The sequence below is a fragment of the Eptesicus fuscus genome, chromosome 15 (genome assembly GCF_027574615.1).
Source record: "Eptesicus fuscus isolate TK198812 chromosome 15, DD_ASM_mEF_20220401, whole genome shotgun sequence".
Classification (NCBI taxonomy): domain Eukaryota; kingdom Metazoa; phylum Chordata; class Mammalia; order Chiroptera; family Vespertilionidae; genus Eptesicus; species Eptesicus fuscus.
In genome coordinates, this window is record NC_072487.1 from 23,679,641 (window position 1) to 23,707,476 (window position 27,836).

Below are 27,836 nucleotides of genomic sequence, written 5' to 3' on the forward strand. Positions count from 1 at the left end.
AAAGTGATGTCAAGTAAGCCTTATTTAGTATCAGCTAAATAAACACGACTCCTGGCCTAGTATTTTGAGTGCTTGTGAGTGTGATATTTAGTGTGATCAAGCATGAAGGGTCTTTATTTCTTATTGATTCTACCACTGAGATAATTCTAAAATATAATATATATTTTTAATGTTCATGTTGACCAGTGTTCCATCCTCCCTCCGTTCTCCCCTCTTGTTAATCTCTACGACTTCTTACTGATAAATCAAATCTGCTTTAACTTCAGCAATACCAGGAGGCTAGTGATTTCCTTCTTTTCTATTTCTGAATTCTTTTCGCCTTAGATTCACAGATATAATTGATTCACTCACTCTTTCAACAAATATTTATCAAGTGTCTACTCTGGGCCAGACCATATTACTGGTTCTGGGGATATAACCTTGTGAGGAAAAAAAAAACAAAAGAACCACCACCAACAAAACAACAAAAATCACTGTCCTCGTGGCACTTAAATTCTGGTAATTCCTATTTTACAGAGGTATTTCTAGATCAATATGTCGGAAAGGAATACATTTCCACTCCTCCCTCTAAAAACAGATGACATTCCTATTTCTGCAGTTTTTCTTTAACGTAAGGATGTCCCAATGTTTCTAGTTTCCCAGATTAAAAACTTTGAGAGTTGATCTCTGTTGCTGTCTCTCACTCATTCCACCTGCCCCCAACATACTTCTAGTGGTCCTTGAATCTTTTTATTCCCTCTAATGAGTGTATCTCCTTTCTTTTTCCTTGCCACTGCCTTATGCTAAGCTTGCCTTATCTTTGATAGGGCTGTTTTAACAGTCTAACATGTGGTTGTATTATCACCTAGTTCTTTTCTCTCTTTGGTGAACTATTTGTCCTTTGGCCAGAATTGTTTTTCCAGAAAATAAATTTTAGTAATCTCTCCTCCACTCCCCATTGTACCTCCTCGCTGTGCCTGCCTGCAGGGCAAAGTCCCAAGGAGACTATGGAAACATTGCTTTTCTAGCTCCTGTCTAGTTTGGTGGCCTCGTACCGTGGTCGGCAAACTGCGGCTCGCGAGCCACATGCGGCTCTTTGGCCCCTTGAGTGTGGCTCTTCCACAAAATACCACGGCCTGGGCGAGTCTATTTTGAAGAAGTGGCGGTAGAAGAAGTTTAAGTTTAAAAAACTTGGCTCTCAAAAGAAATTTCAATCGTTGTACTGGTGATATTTGGCTCTGTTGACTAATGAGTTTGCCGACCACTGGCCCAGTACTATAGAACCACGGTCATTAAATTCTCTGTGTTCGTTACGATTTCATCGCCTTAGCAGACAGCCTTCCCTTAGCAAGAGATGCTTTTACTATTCATCGTTCTGATTGTTCATCCGTCAGGAAGATTCACGTGTCACATTTCCTCCAAATTCTTTCTGCCTCATGGTGCCAGCTTCGGATTCCTCTGTCCTCGCACAGAATTTAGTGCTCATGTTGCAGTGTAATTACTGTTTTCCACTAAGTCGAGAACTCAGAAGTTAGGTGCTGTCCTTATTCTGCTTTTGCCATATGCTTCAGATATAGATACAGCTCTGGAGCGGGTGGAGTTTATAGAATTTGGGATGGTCCTCTTACATAAAAGGTAACAAAATTGTGAATTCAAAATTAGATTAAAAGTGCATGTTTATTAAAATGAGTGTGGAAGGATCCTGTGCCCCATGCCTAGGGAAATGTAAGTGCTTAGTTAAAACTTGCGGAAGTAATACAGTGGGTTTTTTTTAATATGTTATAGAAATAGCATATTTATGTCATTTTTTTGGCTGTTGGTTTTCTTTTTAAAAAATATGTTTTTCATTGATTATTAGAGAGGAAGGGAGAAGGACAGAGAAATAGAAACATCCATGAGAGAGGAACATCATCAATCAGCTCCTCCTGAACACCCCCCACTGGTGATCAAGCCTGGAACCTAGGCATGTGACCTCTTGGTTCCTGAGTTTAAGCTCACCCACTGAGCCACAGGGGCAGGGCGGCTATTGATTTTTTTAAAGTTAGGAAACCATGGTTAGCCATTCTGTTGCTAATACTGTTGTTAATAATAATGCCCAGAGCTTCAACAGCATTTCTCATTTTCTGAGCAAGATCAGATTTCACTTGGGTGGGAAATGATTCAGTCCTTCCTGTGCGTCTGTAACCTCGGCTGACACCCTGCTCGAGCGCCTGGTAGCCTGGTGAATGCTAAGGAATTTTCTGAGTGCTTTCTAAGTTATCTTGCTGCCACTCCATCTTTCTATCTCTTCTCTCCTTTTCTTCCTCACCTCATTATTTCTTTTTCCTTTCCTCCCCTATATGTTTATCTGGGTCTTGCTGTACAGCAAACTTATTCCCTCCCCATCTGTCTTTTCTGGTAGATAACACTTTTAAATAAGTGTCAGTTCTTTGGCAAACTGAATTTTGGAGTTTGCAGTTATTGACTTCATTTCTACCTCTTTAAGTATTGTAGGGGGTGATTTTGAAGTTCCTCAGTAGAACAAAAAGTGTTGTAGGACATGGGAAAGGAGATGTCCTAAAGCCACATGCTTTACTTACAGCGTAGGGAAAACATGGTGCAATTTACAAGTAAGTCCCAGTCCAGAAATGATTGGATTTTATGTGTTTTAAGGGGTTACTTATTTAATAAACATGGTTAATCTGATAGCAAATTGGAAACGGCAAAACAGAGATATTAGTGTCCAGAGATTAATAGAAGTCAAAATGATGATAGCAATGGCTTTTGTATGCTCTCCTCCCTGGAAGCACTTAGTTCTTTACTGGATTCTGAATTACCTTATAATTGACTATTGTAGTATAATAAACCTTTATTTTTTTGTCATAAATTCTTTAAAAATTGAAAACTATATAATGTACTTCACTTCATAGATGAGTGATAAGTTGATAATATTGAATGTATGAATTTAATATTTTTAAAACTATCAAAGTCATACATGCATTATAAAAATTTTAGACATCACCTCAAAGAGACGATAAGAGATTTGCAAGTCCCACCACAGAGGTGACCATAATAAGTGGCTTGATGGCTATCTCTCAGGCTCTGCCTCTCTCATTCTGTTTGTTTCTGTCACAGGCAGATTCATTCTCACATATGCGATTTTGCCTGTTGACATCACATCTATGGGGTCTAACAGGTAGGATTCTGGATGCAGACAGTGGGTCCACGTGTCTCACATGAGAGGACCCATGAGGTCTTTATCTTCAGGCATGTAGAGATTCCTGCACCCACTTTAGTAGCTGCTCAGCTTCCCTCATCCATGTGGACCAGGATTGGTGGATCCCATCCCCTTTCCATGGACGTTAGTGGTTTTTCCAATTCCGAAGGCTATTTCATCAATGCTCTGATGGGTAGTCTGAAAAATACATCTCTGAACAATTGTGCAAGAGTTTCTGTGGGGTAACCTCCTGGGGGAGCCCTGCCAGGTGCAGGTGTGCACCTGTGGGACGTTGGCAGGTCCTGCACACTGTTCTCCCAGAGGAGGGGCCTTTCCCCTTGTCCCCAGGGGATCTGCTGGGGCCCCTGCTGCCTCACAATGTCCCCAGGGCTGGTCCCCACCAGACCAGAAGCCTGCCAGTCTGAAGGTGACAGTGCTCTCCCCCCCCCCCAGTGTTGACCGTGGGTGTGTCCCCATCAGGGAAGGGGGGCATCTCTGACATGTACTGGTGTGTGCCCTGCCTCTCATTGGAAATGCATGTGTTTGCCCTGTGTCCCTTTAGAAACACCGACTTTCCAGCGTTTTCTGCACCACAGGGATGTGGCACCTCTCTCTGGCCTTGGGTTGTGAGGAATATTTTCCAGCCGGCCCTGATGCGTTTTCCACAGGCTGCTGCTCCTCTGTGGCAGGGACCAGGAGGGCAGGTTCCAGAGAGCATTCTTCTGCCAGGGGTGGAGGGTCCTCAGTCATGTCTGGAGGATGCTGCACAGGCTGGCCCCAGCTCCAGAACTGCAGCTGGAGGGGCTGCTGGAGGTGGCAGGACCACTGAGGTGACACCCCTCCAGCTCTACCCCTGAATCAGGCTCCTGGGACTGGACAGCAAGTGTTAAACAGGAGTCTGCTCTGCCTCCTGGGCTCTGACGAGGAGAAACATTTCGAGAAGAGAAAAGATCACCCATATGCCTGCATTTCCATGTGCCTCCTAAACACAGTACAGCCACAGCCCGGGACCCACCACAGGACGTCCTCCCCGCCCGCGGTCCAGCAGATGGGTGGTCTGAGGCCGGTCTTTGCTCCTGGCCAGTCTCTGGGGTGCTCCCTGTATGTCTGGCACCAATGCTTCCCCATAAGCTCGCATGGACTTCCATCCCCCATCCCACCCCAACCTTCTCACCATTGGTCTCTGCCTCCTTGGACTCTAGGTCATCTTGCCTGGTTTGATTAACATGGGCACAGGTCTCTAGGTTGGATTTGGAAATCGTGAGCTGCCTTGGGAAACTGGATGGCTTCATGGAAGGAGTCCTCGAGCCATCCATGGGCACTGGTTCCCAAGATGATCCCCCCCCTTACCCCCCGCCCCACCAGTGGCCACACTCACTTTGGGCCTGCTCTGGCTCTTGGTTGTGTGGCTCACTTGCCTCTCACTGGTGGAGACAGGTTGGGGGTCTTCATAGACCAGTTGATGCTCCTCCATGTCCTAGGTTGAGCTCTGCAATGACAGTGATCAGCAGTGGGTCAGGAGGCCTCAAGCCCTACTCAGTGCTGCTTCTGCCCACTGGACCCTCTGCTCCTAGGTCAGGCCCAGCCCTGTGTCTGTACAGACCTCCTCCCAGGGCAAATGAGATTCATCTCCAAGGCTTAGGATAGACAACCGGCAAAGGGCACTGCCCACACTTCCTATCCACCCAGCCAGCCTTGACCTGGGGTGTGGACATGACTGGTCCACCCGCATCTGACCTGCCCTCAACCTGTTCCTGCTCTGGGTAGACCCTCCCCACATGAATCTCCCTTTTACACCCCCTTCCCCAACCTTCCCCCACTCCATGCACACATGCAGGGGGGGACATAGGGTTGTTCAGGTGGGATCAGAGTGGTAGCCTGGCCCGAACAAAATCTCCCTGGGTCTCCCTGTGTTACCTCTGGGTCCCACCTTGAAAAGGGCCACAGGCGTCTGGGCTGAGTTCAGAACCCGTGCTGGTCATTGCTGCCTCTTTTGAGACCTAGGCCTCAGGACACTGGCAGACAACATGAAAACATGGTGTCCTCTCCAGTGTCTCTGGGTAGGGATGTTATAGAATGTGGCTGCCTGTTACCAGGGTTCCAAGTTCTATTGGGGTCCATCGCCAGGAAGTGAGGTCACTGCTAGTGTCTGAGGTGGCGCTTGGGATAGAGGACCCAGGCAGTGACCTCATTTCTTGTGTGTGTGTTTTTTTTTAATAGAAGTTATTGGGGTTTCATTGGTTTGCAAAGCCATACTGGTTTCAAGTGTACAACTCAGACATCATCTGCACACTGCATCGTATGCCTCTGGTCCCAAGCAAAGTTACTTTCCTTCCCCATTTTCCCTCCCTTTGCCCACCTCCACCTACCCCCGCCCTCCTTTCCCTTTGACTATCACCACACTGTTGTCTATGTCTGTGTGTTATGTATATGTCTTTGGCTAATCTCTTCACTTCCTTTCATCAAGTTCCCACACCGCCCTCCCCTCTGACAGTTGTCAGTCTGTTCCATGCATCCATGCCTTTGTGTCTATTTTGTTCATCAGTTTATTTTGTTCATTAGATTCCACATATAAGTGAAATCATATGATATTTGTCTTTCTCTGATTGGCTTATTTCACTTAGCATAATAATCTCCAGGTCCATCCATGCTGTTGCAAAATATAAGAATTCCTTTCTTATGACTGAATAGTATTCCATTGATTAAATGTACCACAACTTTTCCATCCACTCACATACTGATGGGCATTTAGGCTGTTTCCAGATCTTGACTATTGTAAGTAACATTGTAGTGAGTAGGGGTGCATATATTTTTTTCACATCAGTGTTTCGAGATTCTTAGGATATATTCCCAGAAGTGGGATCGCTGGATCAAAATGCAGTTCCATTTTTAATTTTTTAGAAACTCCATATGTTCTCCACAGTGGCTGCACCAGTCTGCATTCCCACCAGCAGTGCACGAGGGTTTCCTTTTCTCCACATCCTCGCTAGCACTTGCTTATTGATTTATTGATGATAATCATTCTGTCAGGAGTGAGATGGTACCTACTTTGCATCTCTCTGATGATTAGTGAAGTTGAGTATCTTTTCATATATCTGTGGCCATCTGTGTGTCCTCTTTGGAGAAGTGTCTCTTCAGATCCTTTGCCCATTTTTTAATTGGACTGTTTGTCTTCTTGGTGTTGACTTCTTTATATATTTTGGAACTTAACCCCTTATCAGATGTATCATTGGCAAATATGTTCCCCCATTCAGTGGGCTTCCTTTTTATTTTGTTGGTGGTTTCTTTTGCTGTGCAAAAGCTTTTTAGTTTGATGTAGTCCCATTTGTTAATTTTTTCTTTTGTTTCCCTTGCCCGAGGAGATATATCAGCAAAAATATTGCTAAGAGAGATGTCTGAGATTTTGCTGCCTATATTTCCTTTTAGAATGATTATGGTTTCAAGACTTACATTTAAGTCTTTTATCCATTTTGAGTTTATTCTTGTGTATGGTGTAAGTTGATGGTCTAGTTTCTTTTCTTGCCTGTACCTGTCCAATTCTTACAACAGCATTTATTGAAGAAACTGTCTATACTCCATTGTATGCTCTTGCCTCCTTTGTCAAATATTGATTGACCATAAAGGCGTGGGCTTATTTCTAGGCTCTCTGTTCTGTTTTATTGATCTACATGCCGTTCTTATGCAGTACCAGACTATTTTGAATATAATGGCTTTGTGGTATAGTTTGATATTCGATATTGTGATACCTCCAACTTTGTTGTTCTTTCTTAAACTTGCTGAGGCTATTTGGTGTTGTTAGGTGTGTGTGTTTTTTTGTTTTTTTTACATAAGTTTTTGGAATTTTTTTTTTCTAAATCTGTGAAATATGTTATTGGTATTTCAGAAGGAATTGCATTAAATCTATAGATTGCTTTGGGTAGTATGAATATTTTAATGATATTAATTTTTTCACTCCATGAACACAGTATATGCTTTCCCTCATTTGTGTCTTCCTCAATTTCTTCCCTCAGTGTCCTATAATATTTTGAGTACAGACCTTTTACCTTCTTGGTTAAATTTATTCCAAGGTACCTTATTTTTTATTGCAATAGTAAATGGGATTGTTTTCTTAATTTCTCTTTCTGATAGTTCATTTTTGGTTTATGAAAATTCCACTAATTTCTGAATATTAATTTTGTATCCTGCTAATTTTAGGTAATGACCAAATTTCATTTTTTAAAAAAATGTTTTTATTGATTTCAGAGAGGAGGGGAGAAGGAGAGAGAGATAGAAACATAAATTATGAGAGAGAATCATTAATTGCTTGGCTCCTGCACTGGAGATCAAGCCTGAAACTGGGGCATATGCCCTGACCGAGAATGGCACCATGACCTCCTGTTTCATAGGTCGAAGCTCAACCAGTGAGCCACACCGGTCAGGCGTGACCTCATTTCTTAATATTGTTTCACTCAGGTCGGTATAGAGAATTGAAGTTACATTTTGGTGGACAGTTAAATTTCATTGGTGGAAAGAGGAGTTTCAAGGACAGGTGCTAAATGTTAGAAATGTTCAGAATAGAGAAAATGGAGAAAGGGAATTTTTAAATTAAAAAAAAATAAATACTCATTTGAGGATATGTTTTTATTGATTTTAGAGAGAGAGAAAGGGAGAAGGAGAGTGAGGGAGAGAAACATAAATTGGTTGCCTCCCATACACACCCCAACGGGATATTGAACACGAAACCTGGGTATGTGCCATGACCAAGAATCAAACCCGTGACCTTTTGGTGCACAGAACAACCAACTGACTCAACCAACTGACTTACACCGGCCAGAGCAGAAAGGGAATTTTTAAAAGTATCACTTGAGGTTATAATTTGGATCTCTTTCTATCACCCCACTTGGACTGCTATATTGCACTGTCAATCTCCAAATCTTCGTGGCTTGAAGCAACATTCCTTCTCAGTCACATGACATGTTAACTGTGGGCCACCTCTGCCTCAGCTCAGTATCCTCTTCATGGCTGAGCCCAGGCCGAAGGGCCCTTCCTAAATGCTCTGTGACAGGCAGAGGGAAGACAAAGATGGTAGAAGCACTACTTAAGGGCTCTTAAAGCTTCTGCTGGCAAGTGCCATTTGTCACTTCTCACCTTGCTGTGCTAAAGTGACATGGCCCAGCCTGACATCAGCAGGGATGGAGATGTAATGCTCCCTCAGTGGGGAAGCCATGCATTTGCAAATAATTTATCATGCCATAGTAAGTCCTTTAGGAAACAGGTTCTTTGAAGGAGATATGCTTGCAGGAATTTTATTGAGGGTGCTCTGAGAATAGCACCTGTGAGGGAGTAAGGGAAACGGGTTGGAGCAGAGGGGAAAGGTGAACTATGAGGATTGACCCAAACACAGTGTATGACAGGCTCTGTGAGGCTGACCCCATTAAGTGGAGTTTGCTCCAGCAGGGTTTGGTGCTTGCCAAAATCTGGTGGTGTGCTCTTTTAAGAGCATTTTATAAAGCAGTCTGGGAACTGTGAAAGCATAGCTGCCCAGGACTAGTTAATCTGAAGGTAGTAAATACCTTTTTGCTCTTTTGGTGTGGTTTTTTTTTTTAAATCCTCACAGGAAGATATTTTTTTCCATTGATTTCTAGAGAAAGTGGAAGGGAGGAAGGAGACTGAGAAAGAGAGAGGGAGGGAGAGAGAAAAAGAAAGAGAGAAACATCGATGTGAGAGAGATACATCAATTGCAGGCCTTCTGCACAGCACATGCTTGGTCTTGACTGGGAATTGAACCCTTGACCCTTCGTCCCATTGGCTGATGCTCTAACCACTTAGCAAACCAACCAGAGCTTGCTTTTCTTTAATATTATTATTAGAGCCTAGAGCTATTTGGTGGAAGGGACTTGCTTTTTTTTTTTTTTTTTAATTTCTTTATTGATTAAGGTGTCACATATTTGTCCTCATCCCCCCATTCCCATCCCCCCCCTCCCCACGCATGCCCCAACCCCCTGTTGAACTTAACCGTTGGATAGGCTCATATGCATGCACGCCCGGGTGAGGCCACGTGCCCCTGGGGCTGGGGGAGGCCAAGTGTCCCTGGGTCCGGGTGAGACCATGTGTCCCTGGATCTGGGTGAGGCCTCGTGCACCTAGGCCCGGGTGAGGCCACGTGCCCCTGGGTCTGGGAGAGGCCAAGCGTCCCTGGGTCCGGGTGAGACCATGTGTCCCTAGATCCGGGTGAGGCCTCATGCACCTAGGCCCGGGTGAGGCCACGTGCCCCTGGGTCTGGGGGAGGCCAAGCGCACCTGGGTCCGGGTGAGACCATGTGTCCCTGGATCCGGGTGAGGCCTCGTGCACCTAGGTCCAGGTGAGGCCACGTGCCCCTGGGTCTGAGAGAGGCCACGCACCCCTGGGTCCGGGCGAGACCATGTGTCCCTGGATCAGGGTGAGGCCTCGTACACCTAGGCCCAGATGAGGCCACGTGCCCCTGGGTCTGGGAGAGCCCAAGCGTCCCTGGGTCCGGGTGAGACCATGTGTCCCTGGATCCGGGTGGGGCCACGTGCCCCTTAGTCCGGGTGAAGCCGTGCCCCTGGGTCCGGCCGAGACCAAACCAGAGGGAGTCGGACCTCCGTTACCACCATTTGTCCACCATCCAGAGCTGAGGGGTCAGTGCTGACATGTACACATAAGGAACTGGTGGACATTGAAATTGGGTCTCAAAAGAACTGTTGGTCCAGAAAGAAACTCACTACAGACTGATCCATCTGCCTGTCAGCATAACTATTATTGCTCGTCTCACATTCAGTTCTCATAAGTATATATCTAGTGACATATGATCTCGCTCATATAGGGGAAATGATGAACAACATAGACTGAGGAATAAGAACAGAACCAGAAGCAAGGAGGCATCGATCGGACTATCGGGCCTCAGAGGGGGACTTGCTTTGATGTGGTCAGAATTGGGTAGGCTTTAAACGTTCGCTCTGTTACAAGCTTCTTGAATGTAAGGGAAAACACTTTATCTCTCTGAGCCTCAATATTCTCACTTGAAATTGGGTGTAGCTAATACAAAGCTGTTGTTAGGTTGCAGGGAAATGCATGTGTGCAAACCACCTGCTCTGTTTAAGGAGATATGAAAGCTTTTTCAAACAATAAAATGAATGGTGGTTGATTGTCTAAAAATCTCACAGAAACTATTTTATACTCTGGAGAAGTCATTATTACAGTAGATGCAATAGCAATCAATTCTTAAATGCAGTGTTATCATTAGTTGTTATTGAATAGCAGTTTGTAAAAGTGTCAAATAAATGACTGCTTCCATTTGTGTTCCAACCAGGCCTACATTTTAGACATCCAAGGGTGAATATATATTTGAAAACTGTTACCTCTTGAAGGGAGTATTTGGTGATAAATTTGTAACTGAGGAATAAAGTTGTTGTTGGTTCTTATTTGTTTGTTTTTAATCAGCGAAGTGGCATGGAAATTTAAACAGTTTATTACTTAGGGAATCTACTCAGGATACACACCCAATCTGATTGAGTAAGGCTTTTAAGTGTATAATTTCTTCTTTATTCTCTGCCTGCAAATTTTCTTGGAGCTGAATTAGATTATTTTTGGCTGAAACGTTCAGATACTTGTTGATGTTTTATTACATAGACTTTCAGTACCCCCACATAATAATGGCTGCAGAAATATGGTTGCTTAATAAAATGCCCAAATTACGTGACCTTGAGAAAGTTAGTCATCTCTTCGACCTTGTATTGCCACATCTGTGAAATGTCGTGTTAGCAAGTTATGCTTCACAATGAGTAAAAGCTCACAAAATTTTATGTCTTCAGATAAGAAGTTTGAAATTATTAAGCATTAACAATTTGTTAAGCATTAATACTTTATTAAGCATTAATAATTTCAGATAAATTTGAAATGACTTCTTCTGGATGAATTTAAGAGTTCTAAATTTCTCCATGAAAATTATTGGGGGAGGGGGGGGGGAGAGAGAGAGAGAGAGAGAGAGAGAGAGAGAGAGAGAGAGAGAGAGATCATTCATGAGCCCTTCTCAGTACACGTGTGGTGCTTCTCAGAGCAAAGAGCTAACTAAACCCACTGGGGGTGCAGACCACTGGTCCCCACAGGCATGGTACAGGAAAGAAAGAGCCACGCTAGATGTCACTCCAATATGCTGTTTTCTTCCCAGAGGATTTCCTGTCAGAAATTTGAGCCTGTCTTTTTCGAAGTAAGGTTTGAAACTTGATCTTTATTCCTGTCCAAATTCAGCAAAGGGAAATTATGAAAGGCACAAACTGAATTTAGGAGGCACTGATTGATGGGGAAGGATAAAAATATCTAATTATGTGTAGTTCTTACAGCTCGGTTGATACTAAGTAGGCGACATGACAGACGGCTCTCTTCATAATTTTTGTAGAAAAGATTCCAGAATGGGAGAAACAATTTGGAGCAATAATAGGGAAATGGGGAGGGGGTTAGTAGAGTTACTTTAAAAGCTATGGGGAAAAGCCCTAGGAAGTGATCTTTGGTGAAGGGCATGAATGTGAGGTAGTTGGGTGGGGAAATAAGTTGAAGCAACAAGGTTATAATATTTTGTTCTACCTTCCCACCTCCCATTTCCACAGGTTTGTCTGGATTAGAAAAGTGGTTCCTGTTCAGTACACTTGAGGAGAGTGATTTTCATCCGGTGTGATGCAAGAATTTTAGAAACACTCAATACTGACTATTTAGTCATGGCACTGAGCTCTTTTCCCTTAGATTGTAAAAAAAAAAAAAAAAAAAAAAAAAAAAATGACAACAGCCAACACAACAATAGCTGTTTGGTATGAATGAATCAAAATTATACCTAGTTTTTTTTTTTTTGTCAGATCAGCAAAAAATATAAAATATTTTATTTTAGTGCTGTAGAATTTTAGTAATTAGTTTATGTGTGCCATGAGATTAAAAAAAAAAAAAAGGTTGGAAATCGCTGTTTTAGGACTTTAGCCCGAGGAATCATTCAGTCACAACTGACAAATCCACATATTGTTCTGCCCCACTGTCAACATTGAGACCTCACAAACTGGGGGAGAATCCTGTCCCTGGGAGGGGGCTGAGAAATGACAGGCCTTCTGTACGGTTACCTCCTTCAGCAACTGCCAAGCCCTGCCACAGGGCAGCTGCCCGCCTTGTGGCTCTCATGGGGACACTTTGAGTATCCCTGCTTTTTCTCAGCACCATGGGCATGGCCTCCCTGGGCCCACTGGAGAGCTGCCTCATTCCAGGCGGCAAAAGGGCAGGAGGCAGGGACCCAAAGCAGTTTCTCCGGAGAATTTGTTGACAGTGGAGGAATTGCACCTGGGAATTCTGTGGCGCAGAGTTAATCCCTGTGCACAGTTTTTGTTTCCCCAAGAATAGAATGTGACTGGAGTGAGTGCTTTAGCAGCCTCCTGTTGTTTGCCTGCAAGGACAGCCCTTGAAGGAATCCTCTGCATGATTCTGCCTAAGAAGCATGCTGGCCTGTTGCGCCTTGGTCTTTAGCACCGAAAATGGGGTAACAACAGGGGCAAACTGCCCCAAAACCCAAATTCCCTGAGTTTAACTCGGGAGTGAGAGAGCACAGGAGTCTAAATCTTCATCCCCAGAGGCATCTAAGTCTTTTCTCTGAGTCATCATGTTTAGTGTGAATTAGCCATTGAGGGCCCTTGTCCTATAAAGCTGTATTAAGAGCGAACATTATAGATAGAAAATATGTAAAAGGGTGTCCAGAGAGAAAATACTGGAATCCATAGTTATCTAACATGTATCTATGTATTCATTTTGCTTATTTAAAAAAAAAAAATCCTAGATGAGGGTGGAGGAAGAAGGAAATAAATACAATAGATCATAGAATAGATTTGTGTAATATATTAAAAAAATGAAAGTTCAGTCTTTCAAATAGGCAGCTGATTAATAATAGCAGCCAAGAGAGTACATACAACTAATTTGTCATCTAACCATACCTCAGTGAGCTTTAGCTTGTCTGTGAGCTACATGTTTTGGGGGACTAATTCTAAACTTGACTTCATAGTTGGGTGTGAGCAATAAATAAGGGAGCTTAACTCAAAAGCATCCCAAAATATAATTAGTTATCCCGGAAGTGACTGTGAATCTGGTAAAATGTCTTTATAAAGCTAGTTTGTGCTTTAAGGAATCTGCAATTAAGGTAAGAACACGTATACGTTTAAAAAGACAATGAACCTTTCATCTCAGGCCGACAATCTTAAAAATGAAAGGAAATAACTTTCAAAACCGAAATAATGTAGTGAACATGTTTGTTAGTATACATACATTTGTTGTGTAAGTATGGCTATAGTAAAATATTTTCACTTCTGTGTTACATATATTTTTCTTTGCAACAGGTTTGTTTTTTCTTGTCCCTGTTAGGAAATTCCTAAGAAAGGAATAATATTATTTTTACCAAAATTTGGTTAGAGTATGTGAATTCTTGGTCAAAGTAATGATTTTGATTTATGTACGTCTGCATACTGTGCATTAATATGCCGCTTTTTCATATTAGAGCAGTGATTTTCAACTGATGTGTCTCAAGGGGCATACTCGTATGCCACAAGAATTTTTAAAACATGGAGTACCTGACTATTATAGTCAGGGGCACTGACCTCTTTTCTCTTAGATTGTGAAATAAAAAAAAATGACAACAGCTAACACAGCAATAGCCATCCGGTGTCAATGAATCAAAAGTATACCATGTGTTGTTGTTTTTTGTCAGATTGGTAAAAAATATATTTTTTGGTGTGCTGCAGAATTTTAGTAATTAGTTTATATGTGCCATGAGATAAAAAAAGGTTGAAAATCTCTAATAATTTTCCTAATTTTTATTATGAAAAATGTCAAATGTAGATTTTAATATGTACATATTTATCTGTAGCATATATTTTATACATTTTGCAAATATAGATAAATGATATCAAACTATACTTATTCTGCAAATCTCAGTTTCGTTTTTAAACAATTTTTTAAAAGATGGAGTCTTTTTTAAATATATTTTTATTGATTTCAGGGAGGAAGGGAGAGGAGAGAGAGAGATAGAAGGATCAATGATGAGCGAATCATTGATCTGCTGCCTCCTGCATGCTCCCCACTGGGGATTGAGCCTGCAACTCAGGCATGTGCCCTTGACCGGAATCGAACCAGGGACCCTTCAGTCCACAGGCCAATGTTCTGTCCACTGAGCCAAACCAGCCGGGGCTCAGTTTCCTTTCTGACATCTGGATTATGAATCTATTCTTTAATAAGTGAGTCTGGCCCATTAGTATTTATTATGAGTACAGAAATCTATATTTCAGTTGCCTTGTTTTTGTGTTTACTGTTTTTTTGTTTGTTTGTTTGTTTGTTTTTCTCTGTTCCCCACCTCTTGTAGATTGTTTTGGTCTTTATTTCATCTTTTTCCCTCCTGGTTTATAAATTACAGATTCCATATCTTTTTTTTAGTGTTTTTTAAATTTTTGACATACATATTTGACTTCTATTTCTAGTGGAGCTTGCAGTGAAACTGTTACTTCTAGCCTCCCATGTCTGGAATATTTTTGCTAAAAATACCATTATTTAAAATATTGTTCTCAGTTACTGTGGTTTCATTTATAGAATGAAACCTTATCAATCGGATCTAGCCTTGCTATTTCAACAGTGGATGAATGCTTTGTTTAGTTGAAACCTGATGGCTTTTCTCAGGCACTGATCAAACGGAATACTTCATAGCATTTTATTCATCTGCCATAATAGCAGCAACCCCATCCCTTGTTTTTCTGATAAAATTAAGGATGCTTAATTATCTCAGTGGTCCTATCATAGTTATCTTTGCTGGTAGCTCCTTTTATTGGAAGTAGAGTGTTCACATGGAGGAAGGGTACTTCTTAAGCGGGAATGCTTGAGGGGATTGCTTTGTTTGGGATGTGATGGTATGCTGGTGTACCAAAGCAGGTTGTTTGAATGGAAGAAAGAGCCTTACACTAATTACCTGTTGCCAGATGGAGTTCATTGTAAGAATGGGTGCCAGTGACTGCATCTTAGGGACCATTCAGTCCGTTTCCATCCCATTGACTGTGTTGGGTCTCCCAAGCTGTGTTCTTCTGTCTCTTATCAACTGACTTGTTCTGTTCTCTCATAACTCAGGCTCGCATGTGCCTCTTCCTCCTCTGCTCATCCTCCTTCCATCTTTTCAACTCTGGGTCCACCACTAGTTAGTTTATTCTCTGAATGTTTCTCTTCTTAAGCTCTCAGTAGAGACTCTAGCCCATTCTACTTTTCAGATCAGCACTTAGATTGTCTTCCTTTGGGTAAGGAGCCCAAATCCTTGTTCCACTGGTTCTGGTTGGAGGAGAAGGGCATAGCATAGTGTGTAATAATGTATTTCTTGGAGCAGGAGCTGTGGGAAAGTTGAAATCTACAGGGTAGGGGCAAAAGCAGGTTTATAGTTGTCCACGGGACAATACAATAACTAGTAATACAAGAATAAACTTTGTGTGTTGCATATTCACAATTGTAAACCTACTTTTGCCCCGACCTGTTCAATTTGGGTTGCCATAGCAAATACCATAGATTGGGTGGCTTAAATAACAGAAATTGATTTCCTCGTGGTTCTGGAGGTTGGGAAGTCTGCCATGAGATCTGGCAGGGTTTGGTTTCTGGGAGAACTGTCTTCCTGGCTTGTGGATGGTCACTGTGTCCTCACTTGGCCTATCTTTGGTGTTTGCATGTGGAGAGACAGGGGAGGCGGGAGGGCTGGGGAGGGGCTTATCTCTTTCTTTCCTTGTAAGGTCTTAGAAGTCTTATCTCCAAATACAATCACATGGAAGGTTACAGCTTCAACATGTGAGTTTTGGGGGCATACAGTTCAATTCATAGCAGCATTATAAGGTACAATAATTCAGCCTTTGAAACTCTTGATAAGGACAGATTTTATTTCTGGAACAGTCATGCCACTGACCTGCTAGTCTTTATATATTCTTTATCTAGGCGATTGGTATTACCATTCAATTAGCAACTCAAGCAGGAAAGCTGGAATTCATGTTGGACTCATCTTCATTACATCCACATTGCCAGGTCCTGTTACTTATAGCTCTTAATTAATTCTTAAATTTGTCTCCCATTTTTATTTACTTTTCACTTTCATCTCCATTTTAAAAAATTATCTCTTCTCTAACTTTCTCTTTTGTCAGTTTCTCTTGCTTCTTACAAGTCTTCCACACCATTATCAGAGCAGCCTTCCTGAAACAAAATAACTTACTGTAACAAAATAAACTTCAAAATTAAATATTTGAGCTGGTAAAGCATGGTATGCAGGGCCCTCAGTGATTTAGTCTGTACCCACCTCTCCAGCCTCATCACCTCTGCCTCTGTCCTTCCTTTTCCTTCAGCCCCAATCCAGGTGTATGAAACTCCTTGCAGTTCTCAGAAGGTACAGTGCACCCTGGCCTACAGGAGGGAGCTCTTTCGTTATTCCTTCTGTCCCAAGTCCTGCCTGTTCTTCAGGACCCTGGGCAGGGGTCTCAGAAGCTTTTTCTTTCTGGGTTTGGTGTCCTTGTTTTCTTGTATTGTAAGTGTCTGTTTACTAGTTTTTTCCTTTAGACACTTGGCCTGTGAGTTCCCAGACTGTGTCCTCCTCATTTCTCTAATTCTGCCACCCACAACATGTCATTCATGTAGGTAGCCCATGTGTTGTTGAATCAGTAAGTAACAGAATTTGAGTTCTTTTTTAACCCTGGGACTCCTGTACCCCCTTCCGCATTTTCACTTTGGACAAGTGATTTATCTTTCCATTTTATAAAGGAGGGCAAGGCTATTAAACAGTATTTAAAGTGTGTTGTAAAGGCATGGTTCCTTGATACCTGCTTGTCTTTGGTGAGAGTGTGGGGCAGGAGGGTGGTAGTGTAACATAGAGTAGTTAATAAATTCTGTTATTGAAGGAATTAAAAAATTCATAAATGTCAACTTGAAAATAAAAATATTGTTCGTGATGTTTTCCCAATCAAGCCTATAAGAACGAGGGAGAAGTTCAGAACAGATGCTAAATGGCTGAGTGTTTTCTGTTGGAGACTGCTTGATGCTGGTGGGTAGTGGGTCATTTCCATGTTTTTGGAGCAATAGTTCATTCAGTCACATTATACTAGAATATGAATTTTGACTGAAAGTGTAATGTTGTTGTCATGGCCAGTTGACTTTATGACAAGCTGCCTGCAAATGACTACAGCCTTGCCTTTGCCTGCTAACTTCAGGTGGTGCCCGTGCAGCTATGAATGGGACAAATGCTGGATTTAAATGCAGTAACAGGTGCTGAGCAACTTTGACAAGCTGCAGACCGTTGCAGCAAGCTTTGAATGTTGTGCTCCTTTTACAGTCAGAATTGTTTAAGAAAACTAGAAAATTGTATGCATTTGGGACAGTTTCTCTTAGTAGAGTTATTTTCAGCCTAAAACATATTTTCACTTGTTAGTTGCCATATAATCTGCATTGGGCAGAATGGTTTGTTTTATGTCTCAAGCACTGATTGTCTACTACATAAAAGCTGTGCCTACACATTACCAGTACAGCTTGTTGAAAAGTAAAATGATTAGTCAGTTATTAAGTTTCCGTTTATCAGTAAAACCAAATATCCTATTTGATTTTTATCCTCTGCTGAAACTGGTGTGACCGGCCCATCGTTGGAGAATCCTATGGTATCACAGCTAGTCTTTAGAGATTTCTAAAGGATTTGGCAACTCTGTCATTATGTTAAAGTTTTGCAGGAATCATAAAGGCCTTAAAAATGATTTTGAAAATTTGAGGTTTATTCTAAGGTAATCTATATATATAAAAGGCTAAGCAACCGTCGCATCCGAAACAACCAAACGGACGACCAAATGGGCTGTGTGGGGCGACCAGGCCAGCAGGGGAGTTAGTGAGGGGCAACCAAACAACTGAACAGCAGGCTGCGTGGGGCGACCAGGCCCACAGGAGGGGCAGTTGGGGGCGACCAGGCTGGCAGAGGTGGGTCAGTGAGGGATGACCAGGCCGGCAGAGGGGGGCAGTGAGGGGCGACTAGGCTGGCGGGGTGGGAGTTGGGGGTGACCATGCTGGCATGGGGGGCAGTAAGGGGTGACCAGGCCAGTGGGGGGAAGTTAGGGACAACCAGGCCAGTGGGGGGGCAGTTAGGTGTGATCAGGCAGGCAGACAGGTGAGCAGTTAGGAGCCAGTGGTCCCAGATTAAGAGAGGGATATCCGACTGGCAGTTGGACATCCCCTGAGGGGTCCCGGATTGGAGCGGGTGCAGCCTGGGCTGAGGGGACTCTCCCCCCGCTCCCCCCCAGTGCACAAATTTTGTGCATCAGGCCTCTAGTATATAGATAAGTATGGTTCTAGGTAAAATAATGGATGCCCAGTTAAATTTGCATTTTATTTTTTTAATTTATTTAAATTTGAGTCATTTGTTTTTATTTTTTTTCAAATATATTTTATTGATTTCAGAGAGAAAGGGAGAAGGGGGGAGAGAGAGAGTTACAAACATCAATGATGAGAGAGAATCATTTATCAGCTGCCTCCTGCACGCAACCCAGGCATGTGCCCTTGACTGGAATTGAACCTGGGACCCTTCAGTCTGCAGGCCAATGCTCTATCCACTGAGCCAAACAAGCTAGGGTTAAATTTGTATTTTAGATAATCAGTAACTTAGTGTTTAGTATAAATATGTCCCAAGTAGTGCATGGGATATACTTATACTGCAGTTTTTTTAATGTATCTGAAATTCAAATTTAGGAAAGAGGAATGAGAATGGTAAGGGGAATTTTCTTCCTGGCAAGAGGCAGGATATTGGGGAAGTTAAATTATTAGTTAATTCTGGAGCCAAACTGCCTGGGCTGAAATCCTGGCTCCATCACTTACCAGTGGTATGACCTTGGGCAAGTTAATTAACCTTTCTGTGCTTCAGTTTCCTCAAAGTGGGTGGAAGAGGTGAGGGCTAAAGGACTTAATTGTGTAATATGCTTTGAACAGGGCCCAGCTTGTGGTTGGTGCTGTGTTTGCTGCTATTATTACTTCTTCTACTTTAGCACTAGTGTTAACTACTTTGTTATTGTATCCACTTCTCATTTCTTCTCTTTACTGCCCCTGATTCATCATCCTCACTGGTCACACGAATTGCCCTGAAAAACCCCCTCAGAACTTGGCATTCTTCTGACATGTATTGCATCTTTTTAAAGTCTTATCCACTGACTATGACCCACTGTTATCACTCAGATACCCTTCTACTTCCATAGAGTGCTGAGATGGGTAATGGGGGAAGGGTGACGGTGGGCTGGTGAAAGGGTGAGCAGGAGGAGTCGTGTCTGCAGTTTGATGGGAGTAGACTCCAGCTCTGCATCTCAAAAATTCTGTGATTACAAATGAGTTTTTTTATATTTAGAACTGAATCATTGGGATAGGGGTATAGGACATAGAAAGGAACACATTTTTTAAAATCTCTTGTCTCTGCCATGGTTAAATAATGGTGAAATCTGGAAAACCACCAAAAAAAAAAAAAAAAAGTCACACATTTACTTTAGGGACATCAGAACAGATCAGACAAACTGAAATTAATTTTCTATCCCTGAAATCCAGAGGAGTGGCACTCTCATCTGAGCGCTAATATCAGTGACTTGCAGCTTGAGCCTTTAAGAAAAGAACGATGAAAATAAAAATTTATCTGAAAAAGTAATTTATTTTTTCACATAACTGACTTGTAGATGAACTCTTGGATGGCAGTGTTTTTCTCACTTGGGAACTGACTACTCTTTCTCTGTAGACTCCTTCTAAATCAGTGGGCCTCTAAATTCATAGAGCGCCTCCCCCTCCACCTCATGCCCATACTGCCTATATTTCTGAAGTTAATATTTTATAAGGGAAATAGAACCTAATGTTATTGTGTATACCAAGATGTGGATATAATAATAAATTAATACCTATGCATATAATTTTACTCTTTCCAAACTTTATGAATACCATTCATGTGAATTAGAGATTTTCAAGTTCAAAAAAGATAGATAAGCAACTTAAACACATGTAGTAAGTGGTCAGGCTGAAATCATCAGACTCCCTAAGCCATGCTCTTTCATTGCTACCATGTTTCCTATGGGCAAGTTAATTAAATATACCTGTGTAGACCTGGGCTTCTTATATTGAAGTATCTGTACTTATACTTTTTAATTGTCAGACATTAATAACTTAATAACTTTTTTTGAGGGGTGGGGAACTTAATTGTATGCTATTTTATGAAGGAATGTTATAGTCTCCTTGTCAGTAAGAATAAAAAATATGACTAGTGTATTTTTAAGATCTTGATGCATTTTTCCATGAAATCATGTAATCGGAGCCTGATATTGTACTGCTCATCTATATGGGCTCAGCATTAATCCTGAATATATATTTCATGGTTACGATTTATGTAGTGATCTGGAAATTGGTATATTTTATTTATCTCATTTATCATAGTACTATAGGCCTGGCGCACGAAATTCGTGCACGGAATGGTCCCTAGGCCTGGCCTGCAATCAGGGCCATCTTCCCTGGCTGCCGACAGCCGGGCCCCCACCCCCACCCCACCCCCCCCCCGCCGCCACCCACCCCCCAGTTCCCCATTCACCATTGGGATATCGGAGCCTGCTGGCCAGGGGAGGGACCAAGAGGTTGGCCATTCCTGCCCGCCCACTGTCCCTGTCCCCAATGCCAGTTGCCCTCTGTGTGGGGCCACCAGCGGGGTGGGGGCCTTGGCCTGGCGCCGCCCGCCATCCACCCCTGGTTCCCTGTTCCCCATCAGGCGATCAGAGCCTGCCCGATCAGGGCTGCGGGCTGCGGGCTGGGGCAGCTCCTGCGTTGAGCATCTGCCCCCTGGTGGTCAGTGTGCATCATAGCGACCGGTCGTTCCACTGTTTGATCGATTTGCATATTACCTTTTTATTATATAGGATACCCAATGAGTAAATGTGTTTTCTATGTTTACTATTCAATTCCAGGCTAGAACTAATGCCCTCTTGTTGTGGCACTTTTTATTTTATTTTTATTTTTGCCCTTGCCCAAGGATATTTTCTCCATTGATTTTTAGACAAAGTGAAATTAAATGAAAGGGAGGGAGGATGGAAGGAGAGAGAGAGAGAGAGAGAGAGAGAGAGAGAGAGAGAGAGAGAGAGAGAGAGAAACATTGATGTGAGAGAGACACATTGATTGGTTGCCTCCTGCACGTACTCTGACTGGGGCCAGGGATTGAACCTGCAACTGAGGTACATGCCCTAGACCAGGAATTGAACCCAAGACCCTTCAGTCTGCAGGCCAACACTCTAACCACTGAGCAAAACTTGCCAGGGTGAGGGCACGTTTTAAAACAGGTGGCAGTGGTTAGCTATTTGTTTGAAATGGAGTTGATGTTTTAAATAGTATATTCTAAATTGAGGTAAGGAAAGTAAGTATTGTTCTCTGTTATTACACAGCTAATTGCAGGCATTGATGGTCTATGCATGTGTTCATATACATCACATACTTCTATTCCTTCTAAATGCATTTTCTCTTAAAGAAATAATAAACTTGTTTCTTCTCAAGGAGATTCATTTTCTCTATTGAAGGAATTACTGACTCAGTTTCCTATAAGACAGAGGGTAGCTGTAACTCTGGAGACATTGTGCAAGATTGTTGGACAGCAAAGATTAAAGATGGGTTAGTGATGTGGGCATTGTCAGTGGAGATCTGCTTTAAACTGTCCAGATAAGTATTGTCAGAGAAAGATGAGATCTGTGTTAATTGAAGGAGTTGAGAAGTTTTTATCTTTTTTTAATGGGAAGGAAGATAATATTATAGTCAGGAGGGTATTTTGAAAACCTTTGAAGAATCTTCTTTTATTTAACACTCTTGTACCCAGTTTTTCATCTCTGCTTTCATGTATTATATTCCAATGACTCACATTCTGCTTGAGTATCACAGTTCATTTCTACTTGGGATATATCATATCCCAGGTTAAGTATTATATAATACTTGCCAGTTAAGACTGAGTATTCAAGGCCAGGGCCTTTACTTTTTATGTTGTCATTTTTTTGCCCACAGAATTTCTCATGCAGAGTCTGTAAGCTCACTCTGCAGGTAAGGATATTTAAAGGAATCCAAGATTTTAGTGCACTGTGTTGAGGAGCTCTTAAGGAAAGATTTGTATATGTCTGTCATCTTCTTTAAAAGATGCATTTGCCTTATTTTGCAAGTATTACCTGCAAATAAAAGGTAATTTTGAATTAGTCCTAAAATGAATACTTTTTTGGCCTATTAGGAAACTGTCTTATAAGTCAACAAGATTTTAATGGTCAAAGGAATTAGAATAGCATCAAGTGCTTTTTATAATATACTAGAGGCCCAGTGCACGAATTCGTGCACGGGTGGGGTCCCTCAGCCTGGCCTGCGATCAGGGCCGATTGGGGCTGTCTCACCCAGTCCCACTCAGGGCCTGGCGGGGGGGTGGGAGGGGAGGGACCGTGGGAGGTTGGCCGGCTGGGGGAGGTTGGATGTGGGAGTGCACTGACCACCAGGGGGCAGCTCCTGCCTTGAGCATCTGCCCCCTGGTGGTCAGTGCGCGTCATAGTGACCGGTCATTTGGTTGACTGATCATAACGGTCACTTAGGCTTTTATATATATAGATAGTTTCAGACTATAATCTTAAAGTTTTGATAAAACATAACCATTTCATTCTATTTCTTTTTTTCCCTAGAGTTCTATTTTGGTTGCTGTGTAGAGAAGAACACTGAACTTTGAAAAGAAAATGTTAGAAACTATAGGTAAGATCTATTCCTTTCTGACTATTTTTTATAAAAATTGAATCTCATTCCACTGAGAACTTTGAAAAACAGTATATTATATATAACAGAATTGTATCTATCATAACTTAGTTTTTAAAAGTCTATCTTCTAGCATTATAGTAGATAATGTGTTTTTACATTTGGACAATTTCATTTGAAGTGTTATAAAACACATAAGCAAAAGTTAAAAGCACATGAGATGTTTTACTAATTATGGGTTTTATGCTTAATGTAAACCCAATTCTCATGTGTGAATCTAATATTGGCTCATGTTTATTTCTGAATAGCACCAGAAAGTTTAACAGTATTTTTAATACTGAAAAAGGTAATTTCCAATGCCATATTTTTACTTTATAGCAGGTAAAATACTACTGAGTGCTTGCTTTTAAGTTGCTAAAGATAACAGTAACAAAATGTAGGCTGACAAGCTTCAGTGATGATGTAAGGCAGTTTAATTTCTACATGAGATCATTTAAGTTGAAATATTCAGATTTCCCCAGATCGTGTGTTAATTTTTTTACACTGTTGTTTAGCTTTAGAGAAACTGGTTTGTGGAACTAGTTTTGGGTGTGTCAGGTATGGTACTTCATCTGACACCACAGTCCTCTATTGTCCTTCATCTGACACCACAGTCCTCACCTACTGCAGGGAACCCCTCAGGTGTGAATGTGGAAAGGTATCCGGATTTCTGTCTGGCACCTTGATGCGTGCAGCTGGTGTCCTGGCAGCTGTGTGTGTTGAGGGGTAGGGTGGGCGTGGGTGGGAGGAAAAGGCGAAGGAACTGTTTTTCTGATTATGGGAATCATTACTGTGACTTTTGCTCCTGGTGCTGTGCCAGTAATGAAAATGCATGGAGCACAGTGCACGGTACACATCCCTTATCAAAAAAAAAGAAAATGCATGGTGGTACACTTCCTTCAGCACCCATTTGGCACTAAAGTCCCACATGATAAGGACTGCTCTCCACATAGGAAACTTCCTCACAGGAAAATGGAAAGCAAAGGGGAAATTTTAAGTTATTTAAATTATTTCTTTCTAATTTTTATTCTGCAAGTTATTACTGAGTTGCACACCTTCCAAGAAGTGATGGGAATTAGTACTAGATTTTTATTCAGAGATACCATAGGAAATATGACCAAGAATGAAGTTCTCATGTGTTTCTTTTATCATTATTTGCTTTTAAAATTCTGCATATGAGTAAATATGGTTTGTTTAAATTTGTATATGTTTGTGAACTCACAGTCAACATTAATTCATGCTTTAATTTCCAGTTTCTGTATAATTCCACCTTTAATATTATAAAAAGTGTCTCTGGTGATAATGTGCATATAATAATGTAATAATGTATATGTAAATTTGCTATTTAAATTTTTGGAAAAACAGTTGAAGTATTAAAAAGTGGTGCTCTTGAAGAGATATGCATTATTGTGATATATTTTCAAGTAAATTCTCAAGTATAGAATGCTTTGCTCTTAATATATGAAATTGTCATATTTTGGATGTTATAACATTATCCACATTCACTTATTTGTGAGTTAGTTATATTTCTGTTTTTTTTCTTATGTGTAAATAAAATTTTTAAAAGGTAAAAATATCAGCATTTGCAAGATCCCAGAGCATTTAGTCTTCAGCAGTTTTTATTAAAAAGTTCAAATAGCTGGCTTTAGAACGCAAATATGCTTTATCTGACTTAGTTTCTGTACTTTACAATTAGCTGCGTGTAGCCTACACTCTTAACTTCTGCTTCCAAACAGACTCTTAGGAGAGACCTCAAGGTTTGAGGGACATGTTTATAGTGACACATTTCAGTCCCTCTTTTTTCTCAGAGTCACTTCTATGCTCTCCAAAGGAATAGTTTTAGGATGTCTATGAGCATGGGTTGTTGTGTGTGTGTTTGAATCCTGGTACTGACTGATGCTGCTCTTTGGTGCAGACAAAAACCGGGCCCTGCAGGCAGCGGAGCGCTTGCAAGCCAAGCTGCGAGAGCGTGGGGATGTGGCAAACGAAGACAAGCTGAACCTTCTGAAGTCAGTCTTGCAAAGCCCACTCTTCAGTCAGATTCTGAACCTCCAGACCTCTGTGCAGCAGCTGAAAGACCAGGTAGGACATCCTTCACCCAAAGCAGGCGTCCACGGTATGGCACAGATCTTGGGAAAGGCTGGTGTGGTTCCGAAAAGCTGATTTTTATATGTGTTAATGAATAGTTAATGAAGTCATTTAAACCTCCAAACGAGACACTCAGATTCACTGTGGCTTTTCCCCCCCTAGTTATTTTTGTAAAGGCTGTTGCTATATACTGTAGATGATATGACATTGTGTTGAAAGCTGTGTGAATGCTAAAGAATGAGCCCCTACAGGAGGAGGGGGTAATAGAATATGTTTAGGGCGGATGGCTGTAGACTTGGTTTCCATCATCGCCATAGCTCATTGTTCCTGTGGTCTTGCTCTTTCAGATTCAGACATTCAGTACACTCACAAGATTTCAGATAAGCCTGGATTTGCATGTGTAATCGTGTGTGAGGAAGGGAAATCACCTCTATTTTGACAGTAAAAGGAATAATTACATTGTCATCAGTTAGAGGAATTGCAGTTCTCACTTCTTAAAGAAGTGTAAGTAGCAATTCCTCCCGTGACAGCATCAGATGGTGACAAACACTAGAACTTCTAAATGTAATAACACAGTGTTTTTTCTGTAAAAATCGTGAGCATTAAAAAGTCCTAGCATTTATATTAAAACCGAAACATATCGCAATGACAGAATGAAAATTGAAGTCAGCTGTTCTTTGGATTTACTTATTTTAATCGCCATTTCTCAGGGTTTAAAGAATATATTTTTTAAATGGTTGTTATCCTCACAAGGCTTAAAGTCAGTCGATGCCTCCATTCCAAGCTAACTCCCATTCTAATATTTTTCACATCACTTGAATCGTAATGGATGACTTGCTAGCAATCATTCTGCTTCTGCCTTAAAAGTTTAAAAATGAAACTTGAAGACTAGTTTTATAATTCCGTTGACAGTACAGCTCCAATAAAAAAAACACACAAAAAAAAAACCCTAAAAAAATGTGCCAAATGCAAAAAGTACCAATAGTAGCAATAGAGAAGGAATTTTTTTAATGTCATGAAACCTCTTAATCTATATATGTTGGTAACCAAAAAAATTATCAGGAAGAATCTTAATATTTTTTTTCTCTAGTTAGTTTCTATGTAGTGATTTTTAAAGTCATCATCATGAATTAAGAAGAAGATACGTTTTTGTTATATGCAGTCATGTTGGTCTCCTTTGCAAGTTATTGAAAAGATTGATTTTAAGGTACTCATTTTCCAAATGGATGGGCGAGGTTTTGGAGAACCAGTATCCTGAATGTAGGTGTGATTATGATGTGGAAAACTAGTGTGTGTGAAGTTGAGCAGATGTCTTCTCCCCTTATTGTAGTGCGAAGATATGATTAGAATGAGAGGAAAAGTTGAAACAAAAAGTACTAGTAAGTATGTCAGGAAATACTACAAGTCCAATGAGATAACTGTCAAAATACCCCTTCTAGTCAGCCTCATGTAAGCGGAATGGTGTTTGTACTTCCCAGGTCTGCGGAAGGGAGGGAGAAAGAGGCCTACGTGTTGTGGAGCTCGCTTTACCTTTTCCAGGTAGAAGTAGGATATGGGCCCCACATGATTCAGCTGCACCCTCCTTGGGAATGTATGGCGCACAATAATATCATCAAGTCTCCTCGTCTGTGACTACGTACAGGGTGATGTTAGGTTAACGATAGACGCTGACATATTTCAGGACTAAGTCAGCGGTGAGGTTGGTGAATTCTACAGGCATGTCTTAAGTGCCTTTGAACTTTTGGCTCTTGGGTCACCTGTCCAAGTTCTGTAAGGGACCAAGGAAGCCATGTGGCCGACACCCTGCTTATCACAACAGCTTAGAGAGATTGTGTGACTAGAACTGGAACTTGGTTTCCTTGGCCTCCCAAGCCATAGCCCTTGTCCTTTTTTAACTCTGCAGCCTGTCTCGCATCATCCACCCTCCCCCAAAGGCAGGTACTTAGCTGATAAAAGTTTAATGTCTGTTAAAACCACCGGTAGCTTCTTGGTTGTATTGAATTGTCACTTTAGTCTCCATTCTTTACTAATTCAGCTGAAAGACCAGGTAGGACATTCTTCACCCAAAGCAGGCGTCCACGGTATGGCACAGATCTTGGGAAAGGCCATACTAATTCAATTTCATTTGTTTATTGAACCAGATTTTTTTTTTCTTGTATGACTAGAGTAACATTTCAAAAATTTGTATTATATTTTGTTTCACAGTTTAAACAAAAATATTCTAAACTTTATGTTAGATTTAAATTTTCCATATAGTTTTCCAACTGGTAATTTGTTAATATTTGTAGCTTAATATTTAATCAGTGCATCAAAGGGATGAAGTTTTTTTGTGCTTTGAAACCAGTAGGTACACAGATCTGATCAATGGCTAGCTTTTGTTTAGGTTGTCCCTAAATTATCTTTTCAGGTGTATCATTTTATATGCACATTTTATAGGTGTAAGTGGCTGTCACCATCTTTTTTAGTATTGGTATATTTGACCCCTCTGATTTTTCTCCATCATAATTCTGTCTTTTCAAAATCAAAGGGAGTGAATAATTCAAAAGCTTAAGGTAAATGCAGCATATTGGAGAACATGATCATATTGTTGCTTTACCGACAGATGCTGACATGCCATGTTGAATTAAGCCTACTATTTCTTCCCCTCAGATCCTCCTCATTACTTCTATTCAATAATGTTTAATTTTTCTAATTTGCTCTTCAGTATTAAGACTGCCCTTAGATATCAAACTGTTTCCCTTTGGCAAATTAAGCACTTG

The 27,836-nt window shown here is 41.4% G+C and overlaps 1 protein-coding gene across 1 annotated transcript in view; it reads left to right on the forward strand.

Annotated features, from left to right (window-relative positions):
• The window catches only part of MPDZ (multiple PDZ domain crumbs cell polarity complex component), a 183,624-nt gene that overhangs the window by 11,555 nt on the left and 144,233 nt on the right, over positions 1 to 27,836 (forward strand). The window contains exons 2-3 of the mRNA XM_054727012.1: positions 22,884 to 22,950; positions 24,905 to 25,071. Coding sequence (XP_054582987.1) covers positions 22,935 to 22,950; positions 24,905 to 25,071 — 183 coding nt within the window. The 5' untranslated portion in view covers positions 22,884 to 22,934. The remainder of the gene's footprint in view (positions 1 to 22,883; positions 22,951 to 24,904; positions 25,072 to 27,836) is intronic.